The sequence below is a fragment of the Heteronotia binoei genome, chromosome 4, assembly GCF_032191835.1.
Source record: "Heteronotia binoei isolate CCM8104 ecotype False Entrance Well chromosome 4, APGP_CSIRO_Hbin_v1, whole genome shotgun sequence".
In the NCBI taxonomy this organism is placed as follows: Eukaryota; Metazoa; Chordata; class Lepidosauria; order Squamata; family Gekkonidae; genus Heteronotia; species Heteronotia binoei.
This window is the reverse complement of record NC_083226.1, coordinates 126,637,525-126,649,656: the sequence shown is the minus strand read 5'-3', so window position 1 is coordinate 126,649,656 and position 12,132 is coordinate 126,637,525. Positions and strand designations below refer to the sequence as shown.

The following is a 12,132-nucleotide window of genomic DNA, read 5'->3' as shown; positions in this document are numbered from 1 at the left end:
AGGCTTGCCAACTCCAGGTTAGGAAATTCCTGGAGATTTAAAGGGCTGGGCCTGGAGAGGGCAGGGTTTGAGGAGGTGTGGGACCTCAGAGAGGTACAATGCCATAGATTCCAAACCAACAATTTCCTCCTGGGAACCACTGTTGCCAATTTCCAGGTGAGGGCTGGAGATCACTCAGAACTACAACTGCTCTCCAGATGCCAGAGATCAGCTCCCCTTGAGGTGTGTGTGGGGGAAGTGAATGCCTTCACTTTGGTGGGTTGGAAGACAGCAAGGGTGGCAGACACTTGCCCAGAGGCCTTCAGTGGTATCTTTTCATGTTGATGGGAAATTCCTGGAGATTCTGTGGTAGATTTTGAGGAAGGCATAGGAGTTAGGGCTTCAGCATGGGGTCTGCTGGGCCCAGGTCCTTGCTGTGGAAGCTGACAGACTGATTTCAGACCAGTCACAGACTTCCAGCCTAACCTGCCTCACAGGGTTGTTGTTCAGATCAAAGGGGGCAGAAGAGAATTATGTAAGCTGATTTGGTTCCTCACTCCCTACTGTGGAGAAAGACAGCCTATGTAGCAGCTGCAGGGAGGGGGAAGGAGCTGGAAAGCTGAAGTCAGGGGGGCAGATAACGGGAAGGAGATAGGTTGCCAACTCCAGGTTAGGGAATTCGTGGATATTTAAGGGGTGGGGTTTGAGGAGGCGTGGAACCTCAGACAGGTACAATGCCATTTCCTTTTAGGGAACCAATGGAGATCACTCAGATTTATAACTGCTCTCTAGATAGCAGAGATAAGCTTTCCTTGAGGTGGGGGGGAAGTTAATGCCTTCACTTGGGTGGGTGGAAAGACAGCAAGGGTGGTAGGCACTTGCCCAGAGCCTCCTTCTAGAGCCCGTTGTATTTCTCCCCCCCCCCCCCCATGGGCCTTACTCCTAGTAAATAATAAAACCAGAAGCATAATATAACATGTAACTCATTTATTTTGCTCAAAATAAAGTGAAGAGGAGGGAGAAAAACACTAATCAGGAACATAGTCATTTATAGAATGAGTTCGTATATTTTTTACCTTCCAACAGTTGTCAGATGACCCATTAATGTTTATCCAGATTTGAAACCCTGCCATAGAAGCTTGCTGGTTGACTCACACACTGAGTCTTACAGGATTGTTGAGACGTTAAAATGGAAGAGAGAAAATTATGTCAGCAGCATCTCTGTATCCTCACTGGGGAGAAAGATGGAGTATGTGAGATTAGTAAGTAAACAAATATATGTTTCTCATAGTGCAGCAGCAAATAAAGAATGTGCTAACGGGCAGGTATCAGTGAAGCACACTGAAGTTCTTACTTTCATAGTATCCCCAATGCCTAGGAAATACCTAGGAAAAAAGTGTTAGTGGGTGGCTTATTTTTACAAATTTGTCAACCCTGCATCCAGGTGGGGCCCTGAGATCACCTGCTTTTACAACTGATCTCCAGCTGGCAGAAATCAACTCCCCTGGAGAAAATGGCTGCTTTGAAAGGTGCACTCATACCATGTTGAAGTCCTTCCCCAAACCCCACCTTTTCCGGCTCCAACCCCAAAGTCTCCAGGTATTTTCCAACACAGACCTCGCAACCTTCTCAGTGTACCACGCAAGTGTCTCTTAGTGCAGGCTAGCAAAACTATTCCGCTTAGTTCAATAGAGAAAGGAAGGAGCTATTTCTTTACCCAAACGGTGCATATTTACAAATGCAAATGTATTTGTTACAAATCCAGAACAGTCAGTAATACACAACCCGTCATTGTTTTCTCAAAAGTAGGAGCCATCGTATTCACTAGAACTTACTTGTATAAATGTGTGGCCAAACTCCCAATTCTGTCCTTACTTCGGGATAAGCCCTGGGGAACATACATACACTTGCACAAGAGTAGGCATTCTACTATGTTCTGTGCCACAAGACATATGCTTGCTTTTAAGGTGCCATAAGACGACTGTTTCAGTTTTGCTGTCAGAAACAAAAAAGGCGTAGTGGATGCCTCAGGCACGTTTATTGGAAAGTCAATAGCACTGTATTCCATGGGCTTCTATCCCAGCCAGTATAGTATTTCAGCCGCAGCCAGGTTTTTCTTTTTCTGAGAGAGGCTCGGCTGCAGTAAAGCGGCGGCACCAGCTTTACAGAAAGGGCGCATGCGCATTTCAAGGGGGAGGCAGGGAGAAACCACTAACCAGAAAGGCGCTGCCGCCCTCAGCAGCCAACCTGAGTCCCATTGCCGGCAAGTGAGGGCTGAGGCGGCGCCCACCTGACTTAAGGAAGATGAGCGCATCGCCGGCTGGTTCACCTCCGAGCACGGGACTTAAATGAGTATGGGCGGACCGGCTGGTTGGTGAGAGACTCGCCTTCCAGCTCCCATTGTTTGCCTCTAACTGCCTCCGGCGGCGGGTCTTGCTTAGCCCTTCCTTCCTCCCTCTGTCTCTTTGTCGCCTCCTCCCGGCGGCGGGTTGCCCCAGTAGGGGCGGGGACGAGGTGGGGCGAGCCGGAGCAGCATGATGGCGGCAGCCGAAGCTGGAGGCGAAGAAGGCGGCTCGGGAGCGGCCGGGGAACCGGTAGGACGCTGCCCTCCTGCCGCCGCCGCCGCCCGAAACAGCAGCAAGAGCGCCGCCGCCTTTCTGGGGGGCTCCGGCGGGGGCAGCTTGAGCGCCTCTCCCGCCCCGGGGTCGCACCCGGTGGGCTCCAGGCCTGTCCCTGCGGAGATGTCCAAGGGCTCGCCGCTCCCGCTGCAGTTTCCCGAGGGCAGCTCCAGTACCACCATCACCACCTCAGGCGGGTTCCCCCCGCTGCCACCGCCTCCGCAGCCGCCGCTTCCGGCAGGGGGGCTGAGCACTGTGGACGAGGGCGACTCGCTGGACGGGCCCGAGTACGAAGAGGAGGAGGTGGCCATCCCGCTCAACGCGCCCCCAGCCAACCAGTAAGTATCGCCCGTAGGTGACGCCTCCCCCCGGTACTAGTTTAAGGCTGGATCCCACTCTTGCACCGCGCCCAGCGGGAAGCGTAAGGCGGTTGTATGTGTGTGTCAAACTCCGGGCAACTCCTGAAAGTTTTTTTTGTGCCCGCCTCTTTCGCCTTCCGCATCCAGCTTCAAGCAGCCGTGGTTGGTTAGGTGTCTACTTGGTGGGGGGAGGGAAACAGCCGAAAATTTGGGATTAACCTCACCCCTCCCCTCCCAAATTCAATTCGGTGCAAATCGGGAGACAGGTTTTCATGCAGGAGCACTCCTAATGTTCCTGAATGGACATTTCCTCACAGTCTTGCATGCTTTTGTTATACACCATACTGCCGTTTAATCTAGTCCTCCTCAACTGGTCGCCCCCCCCCCCCCCCAATAACTTCATATACTTGAAAAGATGAAGGGAGAGGGTTTAAATGGGAAATACGGTGACACGTTTCAGGAGATTTTATACATGCATACTCAAAAGTATTCCTGTTTTGACAAGATAGAGCTGCCCAGAAGTATTTACAAGCAATGTTGGAAAAGACTGATGGAAGCAGGGCATCAGTACATATTTATGGGTGGGAAGGATTTTAATATATTTTGGGCTGGTTTCTTTGCTTTAATTGTGAGAATGTCTTGATGAGCATTGTGGGATTTATGGGATAAATCTGCGTAGGAATGGATGTGGAATACTCATGCATGTGAGAATGTAATGTAACATGAAAATACAATCTTAAGTATGGGATACAAGATGCTGATTGACACGGAATGGGTCAATATTGACAGTATTTTTCTTCACATGCAAATGCTGTACTGGTATGCAAAAGCCACATGAGCTCTTCCACCCCAGCAAGTAGCTGACATAAGCGGAGTAACTATACATTCACAAAACTTGCAGGAAAAGCACCATAGAAGAGTATGTCAAAATTATTTATAGGTATACTTTCATGGAGAAAAAAATCTGAATAGACTTTTTAAAGAAAGAGCTCTTTAAAAAAAAAAATCTGTTTTCTTCCAAATGCTGTTGTGTTTTTGTTTTTTGTTTTGGTGGAAATAAAGAAGGCAGTGGAAGTCCTGATAATTGATAGGTCTTGGGCAATATTTGATGTCTTGTAATGGCATTCTGGGTATGGTCTGTTTACTATAAGTCTCAGGATGCTGCATAAATGGCTATGTTTATGTGTGAATACAACACATATTCTTGTAAGCTTGTCTTAGGTACTGTATCCAGATTTAAACAGTAAAGAAACTAAGAATAGAAACTTCAGAGGCGTTATGACATATCTGGAATAATAATAATTTTAAAAAACCTTAGTGGTAATCCTTATTGCAGAGTAAGTAACACAGACATTTCTTAACACCTGTTGTGTTTTTTAAAAGGCTTCTGTTACTCTAGGAGATCAATATGGTTGATATTTTCATTAATTTAAACACATATATCCAACCTCATGCTCAAGGCAGTAAAGAATGTGGTGATCAATGCAAGAGCTAAGTTGCAGTGTCATACAGTATAATAGTCCAATTAAAACCCAGACTTAAATACATACATTATGAATTACCATATCACATGTTCATGAAAACTGCAGGGAGAATCAATGAACTTGATTGTAAGCAGCAGGAGAGTTTTAGTGGTTATTTGGTCACTGAGGCTTTAGGATAAAATACTGTAATATGTTGTGAAAAAATCATTGGAAGTGGCTTTGCATAAAGAACAGTGGTATGCCATCAACTGTACAACATTTACAAAAGTTTTTGGAATCTTACAACATATTCTTTGGCATAAACCCCTGGGGTTTCAAGGCGTGAGATGTTCAGAGGTGAGTTGCCTTTGCCTGTTGTTGTGTAGTGACCCTGGTCTTCATTGGTGATTTCACAGCCAAATACTAACCAGGGCCAGTCCTGATTCTGAGATTGGATGAGATCAGGCTAGTCTGGGCTATCCAGGTCAGAGCAAATACATATGGGAAAAGAGTTTTAAAAAATTATTTTAGAAAACAATGTTTTCAACTATATGATACTTCTTTTCTCCCCAAATTTTATCAAGCTTATCTTAATTGTTTTAAAATTCAAATGTAAGTATTGTACATTTCTTTCTCATAATGGTTCTGAAGTTGCTTTTATATTGAACAGCACAAACTGCCATAAATGTTTATGGGACTATATGGTTTGTATTTAGAGTTAATATGACTCTAAATACATTTAATATATATATACACACACACACACACACACACACACAAATACTAATAAAGCACCTGTGGCAAGTATTTTCAAATTCGTTGGCAATGAATGGTAAATTGTTAATGTTGTTCCCCAACTGTAGTTGTGTATTTTCCATTAAGCATGGAATCATTTGTCTAAACACTGATCCAGGAGTACATAGGAGTCTTTAATTTATTCCAATAGTTCTGGCTTCCATTTAAATGTGGTCATGATACTGCCATTGGGTTCAAATGGCATGGCATTTAAGAGGTAGAATCTTTGAAGCCTCTATGTAAACTTTATATTTGTCAAAGATAACTCGAATGTAATCCTGAACAGTAGCAATGGTGGTAACACTGTTATATTTCCACCATAGTAGGTGAGACATGCCTGATTTTTCTTCAGGATGAGGCATACTCTATCTAATTCAGTAGTTTCATACTGGTGCTTCCCACTGAAGTTATTTTGTTGAAAAATTATGACTTTCAGGTCACCAAGAAAGTGTTGTGGAATTTAAATGTTCTCCTGCTAGTTTGTAAATATTGTAATTTTTATGTCAGATTCCTTTGTTCCTTTTTATAGACACTACACTAGAGATGAAAAATTTATATACATTTGTAAGCCATGGGGAATTTTTTTCCTGGGCAAACTGCAGAAATGTTTGGAAAAAATCTATGTAGTATATTTTGCTATCCGCTAAAGTTATTACTACTATGACAATGCCAAGTTTAGCATACTAAATGGCACCATTCAGCATATTTATGGAATTTAAGAGAAATGCCCTTCTTTTCTACTAGCAAGATTGCAAATATATCCACTACAGTCTGCAAACTGCTGCAACTTATGTTACCTTAGTCCATATATATTAATTTTGCTATCTTAAGAGGCAAGGCAAATGAAAGTTAAAATTAGAAAACAATTTTATACTAAAGTGTATTATTTGGACAGAGCAGTGTCATACAGTCATAAGACTTGCAGCATAGTTGGATATCAAATTAAACTTTATAAAACTGAAAACACTGAACTCTTTATTTAAGGATATGTCACAAAGTGTATGTTATTAACTGCCAAAATTGGTCACAAATATTTAGTCAAAGTATTTATACTTCACTTTCCTCCTTATCAACTCAGTTGTATGTCTACAATATACATTGGAATTATCATTCTCTAATGTTGTAGGCTATCTTACTCCAAAAAAAATTCACAATGCACATTTTGAGTGAGTAAAATCTTGTCTTCATGTTTATTTTATTTTTATTTTATTACATTAAATTTATATTCTGCCCTCTCCGCAAGCGGACTCAGGGCGGCTAACAATCAGTTATATAAAACAGTTTAAAAACGATAAAATACATTTAAAACATTTTATGGCGCTATACATTTTAATATGGTGGGATCTTTCTTTTTCTGTTGATCCCATGATATCCATAGTTCCTCTCAGTGGTGAGAGGTGGTGGTTCTATCCTGGATTCAGATGTTGAAGGGCTGTTGAAACAGTTCAGTAAAATTGTAAAAGATCCCGCAGGGCCCTTATAGCCACCAGGAGGGCATTCCACATTTCTGGTGCCGCCACCGAAAAAGCTCTAGCCCAAGTGGAGCACAGCCTGGCTTAAATCTTACATCATTCTCCTTTCCCCCTTTTGATTTGCACAACAACCTTGTGAGGTAGGTCCAAAATCACCCAGTCAGCTTCCACAGCAAGAACCTGGGTCTGGCAGACCCCACTGGCTGTCATGGGGGGTAGGGGCTGCTGAGCAGTAGCCTGAAGATTTCCTGGTATCACAACTGAACTCTAGACAAAGATCTCTCCCCCCTCCCCCGAGAAAATAACTACTTTGGAGGGTGGACCTATGGCATTATATTCAGCTGAGGTCTCTCCCTTTACTGACAGAACCAAACTTGGTTACCTAGCAACAGCAACTGCCTAACCGCTTCCTCAGTGGCCCAGTCCTTGTCTATCCTAGGGTGAGGCTGAGGAGAGGAGGGAGTGACCGAAAAGAGGCGGCCACCATGGCCTCTGAGAGAATGCTCCTGGTGGAGCCAGGCCTTGTCACCTGCTACCACCTTCTTTCCCTGCCTCTTAACCATCTCTCTGCCACTGCTGCCTACTTTATCTTCCTAATGCCACAGAGAGTGGGTAGGTGACAGTGGGAAGGACAGAGGTGTGGACTCAAGCAATGGAACACAACAGAACTTGGGTGGTGGTTAACGGGCTATTGGATGATAAAGTGCTTACCACAGCCAATGGGAGAGCCAGAAAGTGCCAATATGCTTGTGTGTGTATACATACACACGCATATATATAATTTTGACCCCTTCTCCGCTTACACGGGATTCAAGGCTATTCAAAATAATTTAAAACAATACAGTGTAAAAACAGAAGAAAACTACAAAAACACAGTATTTAAAACATTTGGACATCTGTTCCTGATTGTCATACCTTTTTTGCCCTCCTTTTGCTGCTGCTTAAGTAATGTTGTATTTTTGTGAAACATTTTGGATTGCTGTGACAATGCCTGATGGCAGCCAGACTCCAACATGTGTGTGTGATATCACAACATAAGAACATAAGAGAAGCCATGTTGGATCAGGCCAATGGCCCATCCAGTCCAACACTGTGTCACACAGTGGCCAGAGTTTATATATACACACACACACACACACACTGTGGCTAATAGCCACTGATGGACCTCTGCTCCATATTTTTATCTAAACCCCTCTTGAAGGTGGCCATGCTTGTGGCCGCCACCACTTCCCGTGGCAGTGAATTCCACATGTTAATCACCCTTTGGGTGAAGTACTTCCTTTTATCCGTTTTAACCTGTCTGCTCAGCAATTTCATCGAATGCCCACGAGTTCTTGTATTGTGAGAAAGGGAGAAAAGTACTTCTTTCTCTACTTTCTCCATCCAAAACATGGTTAATAAGAGTTTGGAGGAGTTAAAGGCTTTTTCTTTTCTTTTTTCTTTGGAAAGCCAAGAATCTCCTAGGTTTACAAAACTTTGAGTGGTAATCCAGTCTAGTTTCAATGCATAGATTTGGTTATCTTTTTAAGGCCCAACCCTTCATTATTGCCTATAGTAATTACTTAGTTTTCCATGCTTTTATAAAACCGAACAGTGTATAGTTTCCATAGAATTGATGTTGCTAAATGCTGCAGAAATGTTTTTGCTGCTATTGTCATAAGCCATTTAAAATTTCCAGGTTCTTATGTAAAAGCACTGAGAGAGACAATCTGTAGTGGGAGTTAACCCCATATTATCATTAGTTAAATGGTGTTAATTCTGTACATGGGTGATCTGATTTGATGTAGCATTAACAGACACATGCATTTTTCATTTAAACTGCCACAGAAATGTGGACTATCTATCTGAGACTGGAAATACCAAATTATTGGTAACAGATTCTGATTTATTTTCCCTAAAGGTGGAATATACAATCCTGATCTTGCATAGTATTTAACTATATATTCTGATTGTCTCCTCGTTACATTTTGCATCTCATTTGGAGCTTTTTTTTCTCATGGAAGCATTGTGTTGAAGCACCATGAAGCAGTGAACAATAAAGCGTGTAGGACCACCACTGCACTCTCTTAATGTTGGTTAAACTCTGCTGAACACAAATATAAATGCCAAGGATCAGGTTGTAAGTGTGGTGGCCTGCTCCAAGTATTGGATATTGAAAAGGAATATTAAAAATTGCCAAGTGCCCTGGTGGAAGGTGGGTTTTCAGGTAGCCGGCTCGAGGTTGACTCAGCCTTCCATCCTTCTGAGGTCAGTAAAATGAGTACCCAGCTTGCTGGGGGGAAAGTGTAGATAACTGGGGAAGGCAATGGCAAACCACCCCGTAAAAAGTCTGCCGTGAAAACGTTGTGAAAGCAACGTCACCCCAGAGTTGGAAACGACTGGTGCTTGCACAGGGGACCTTTCATTTTTCCTTTAGGTTATAACCAGCGCCTTTTATGAGCAGGAATGCAATTCTGGCTGGCTTGGCATTGAGGTGTATGGCCTAATATGCGAATAAATTCTGCTGGGCTTTTTCTACCAAAAAAGCTGTGGTTGCAAGATTAGATGTATTAAAGGGTTGACTGTTTTTAATGATGATAAGGAAATGTATGAAAGTTTGAATAATTTGTAAGATTTTAGGTTTTACTTAGTGTGAGTAGGTTCAGGTGGTGTTGATCTGAAGCAGTAGAACAAAGTTGGAGTCCAGTGCACTAAGACCAATCAGAGTTTAATTCTGAGTATAAGCTTTCATGTGCATGATGAAGTGTGCACATGAAAGTTTTTACCCAGGATTAAATGTCATTGGTCTTAAAGGTGCCACTAGACTCAAACGTAGTTCTAGTGTGAGTAGAACATCCTTTCCAAAAAGAAGCTTTTCTTTCCCCTCCCTGCTAGATCCCCTGAAATCATGTCCTCTGTGGCTGGTGGAACTCTAAGAACAATGTAGTGGGTTACACTGTAGTCTACAAAGGGAAGAAGCAAAATAATTCTCCTTCCTTTTCCACTGGCCTGAATGCCCTCCACAAGTAGAAAACATGGTTAGTATAAACTACTGTAAATAAAGAATGGAAACAAATCACTGTGAAAATGGAGACTTAACAGTTCTGTTGCAGTATTAACTGGTATAGGTGGCTGGTTTAAAATAAACTTTTTGGCTGCTCAGGAATAAGCTGAGCTTGAGGCTGTTTTGTTGCTTCTTGTCAGTGCCACTTACTATGTCCCTCATAGTTAGATCTTACCTTCATCCAAGATAAGACCATCAGGTGGGGCTGAGCAATGATTTTTTTTTTAATTCCCCAGGAGGCACACTGTCAGGGGTCCTTTGCCAATTCTAGAACATGCATAAGATGCTAATGCAATAAATTATTATTACTAAGTATTCTCTGAATAACTATTAGTTGGGACATTGATATTATATCTGTCAGAGTTCTGTATGCAACTCTTCTGTCATGAACGCTATCAACTTTTGAAAACAAGTGCAACTGGGAAAAAACTATATTTCTCATTAAAAGTTGAGCTTCTGAGAGGCTAGACAGAAAGTTGTTTTGCAGACAGCATCTGGCTTGTAGGCCAGTTGAGCCATCCCTCCTTTAGAAAATCAGTTGATTTTTCCATAAAGAAATACTATAGTGACACACAGACATACCACAGACAGAGTCCTGATTTCTGAGCCATTACAATTTAAAGAGTTCTTTAGACTTCTTTGTTCCAGTGCCCTTCCTCACCTTCCTAGCAAGTACTGACATGCCCTAACATCCTTCAGAGATAATTTAATGAAGCAGGAACAGAGATTGCCTGGCAAGATCTTGAGATTTTCAAATACCATGTATGCTATTTTTGTGAATCAGTTCAATTTAATAGCTGTGAATCTTTCACAGATCAGAATTAAGCTTTTAAGTCTTTGATGTAAAATTGCTATACAGTCTCAGTATTCAAAATGCTTTTTGTAAAAATTGTAATTCTTTTATTGTTGTAAGTCAGATTTAAATATCAGACTATCAGAGTTTTTCCTTGTGGTACCCCATGTATGCATGTTATTCTCTCTTTTGACTCATGTACACCCTTGTTTTGTGGAGATGGGCATCAGCGTGTTGAGAACAGAAGGAATTGTTTCTTGATTAGGAACTCAGTAGACCCCTGCCAGTATCTTGAGGAATTAATATGTTTATTTAAAAAATATATTGACTTTCTACTGCAAATGTTGTTTTTCTTAACAGTACTGAGGAACAAAGAGAACAAGTGGATATGTGGTTGTGCTAATAAAGTGGAAAATCTATTGCATTTTTCTTTCCTGTGGGGAAAAAACACCAACCACCTTGCCCAGTGTCCTTTGCTGACTTGGATCTGATTTAGCATGTTTTCTATATTTTGTAAACATGAAGTATGTAATTTTTTTTCTTGCTATAAAATACCTTTTTTGGGGGGGGGGGGGAGAACATTTTAGAGGTGCCTGAGGTCCTGGAGTGCTGTTGCCAGTCAGAGAAGCCATGAGTACAGTTACTTCACTGGTGACTGGTAAAAACTTTTAACTGAACTATCAATGCACAGTGAGGACCCTTGTCACATAGGTTCCACACAGTCAGGTATGATAAGAAATAGAGGGCAGGGATCCTATAATCTTCTGCAGTTGGTGAGATTTTTAAACTGCCATGAATGTATAAACAAACTATGTCTTAAGCTTACAGTGCAAGGGTATGTTGTAAACTTGGCCTGCCCTTTCACTAGGCAGCTGCCCTGGTCTCTGTGGTGAGGGAAATACCGGCAAAAGCAGCAGGGAGAAGCCTCATCCCTGCGCTGCAGAGCGCGCTATGAGGCTGCCTGTTGTTCTGTCAGCTGCATCAGATGCAAACTCTGAGGCAAAGGCACACGGCTTTTCCCTTTTGCTTTCAGAGGGGGCGGGGCACCCTGCCTAGGGTGCTGTTCCCCCTAGAGCCGCTGCTGGTCATAAATGGGTTTGGGAAATTCTCTGAGTGGAGGCTTCTGCTAACTCCTGCTTCTACCAACCTTGCAAGCTGCTGAGGCAGCATGATCTTTTTTCTTTCCTTTTGCAGAACAGATAGATTTAAGACATAAGTCTTAAAAGCTAACAACCTTTATTATTTACATGATGTATTGATAGCACATACACAGGACAACAGCTAAGCACAGAGGACTAACTTGGAGCACATCCAGCTGTGCCAAATGACATTCAAGAGGCTAATCATTTTCTGGTGTTATAGCTCTAGAACCTCATTCATGCTTATTCCAAACATAGGACATTGAGATCTTATGAAAGATTGGCTAGGGTGCTGAGGTGAACAATGCAGAAAACATACAGGAACCCACCTATCCTTCTCTTGGAATGCATGCCATGTTATATACCCTTAATTCCATCCCCCCTCCTCAGTAATTGGCCAAGGGCATTCTATGGGATTTTCTGAGGCATTTTTTCTCCTGGAATTTCTCCAGTGCTCCAGGTGTATCTGAA

General features: G+C 42.5%; 1 protein-coding gene across 1 annotated transcript in view; it reads left to right on the top strand.

Moving 5' to 3' along the window:
* Positions 1–2,348: 2,348 nt before the first annotated feature.
* The window catches only part of RASA1 (RAS p21 protein activator 1), a 120,732-nt gene continuing 110,948 nt past the window's right edge, over positions 2,349–12,132 (top strand). The window contains exon 1 of the mRNA XM_060235731.1: positions 2,349–2,935. Within this exon, the coding sequence (XP_060091714.1) occupies positions 2,514–2,935 (422 nt within the window). The 5' untranslated portion in view covers positions 2,349–2,513. The remainder of the gene's footprint in view (positions 2,936–12,132) is intronic.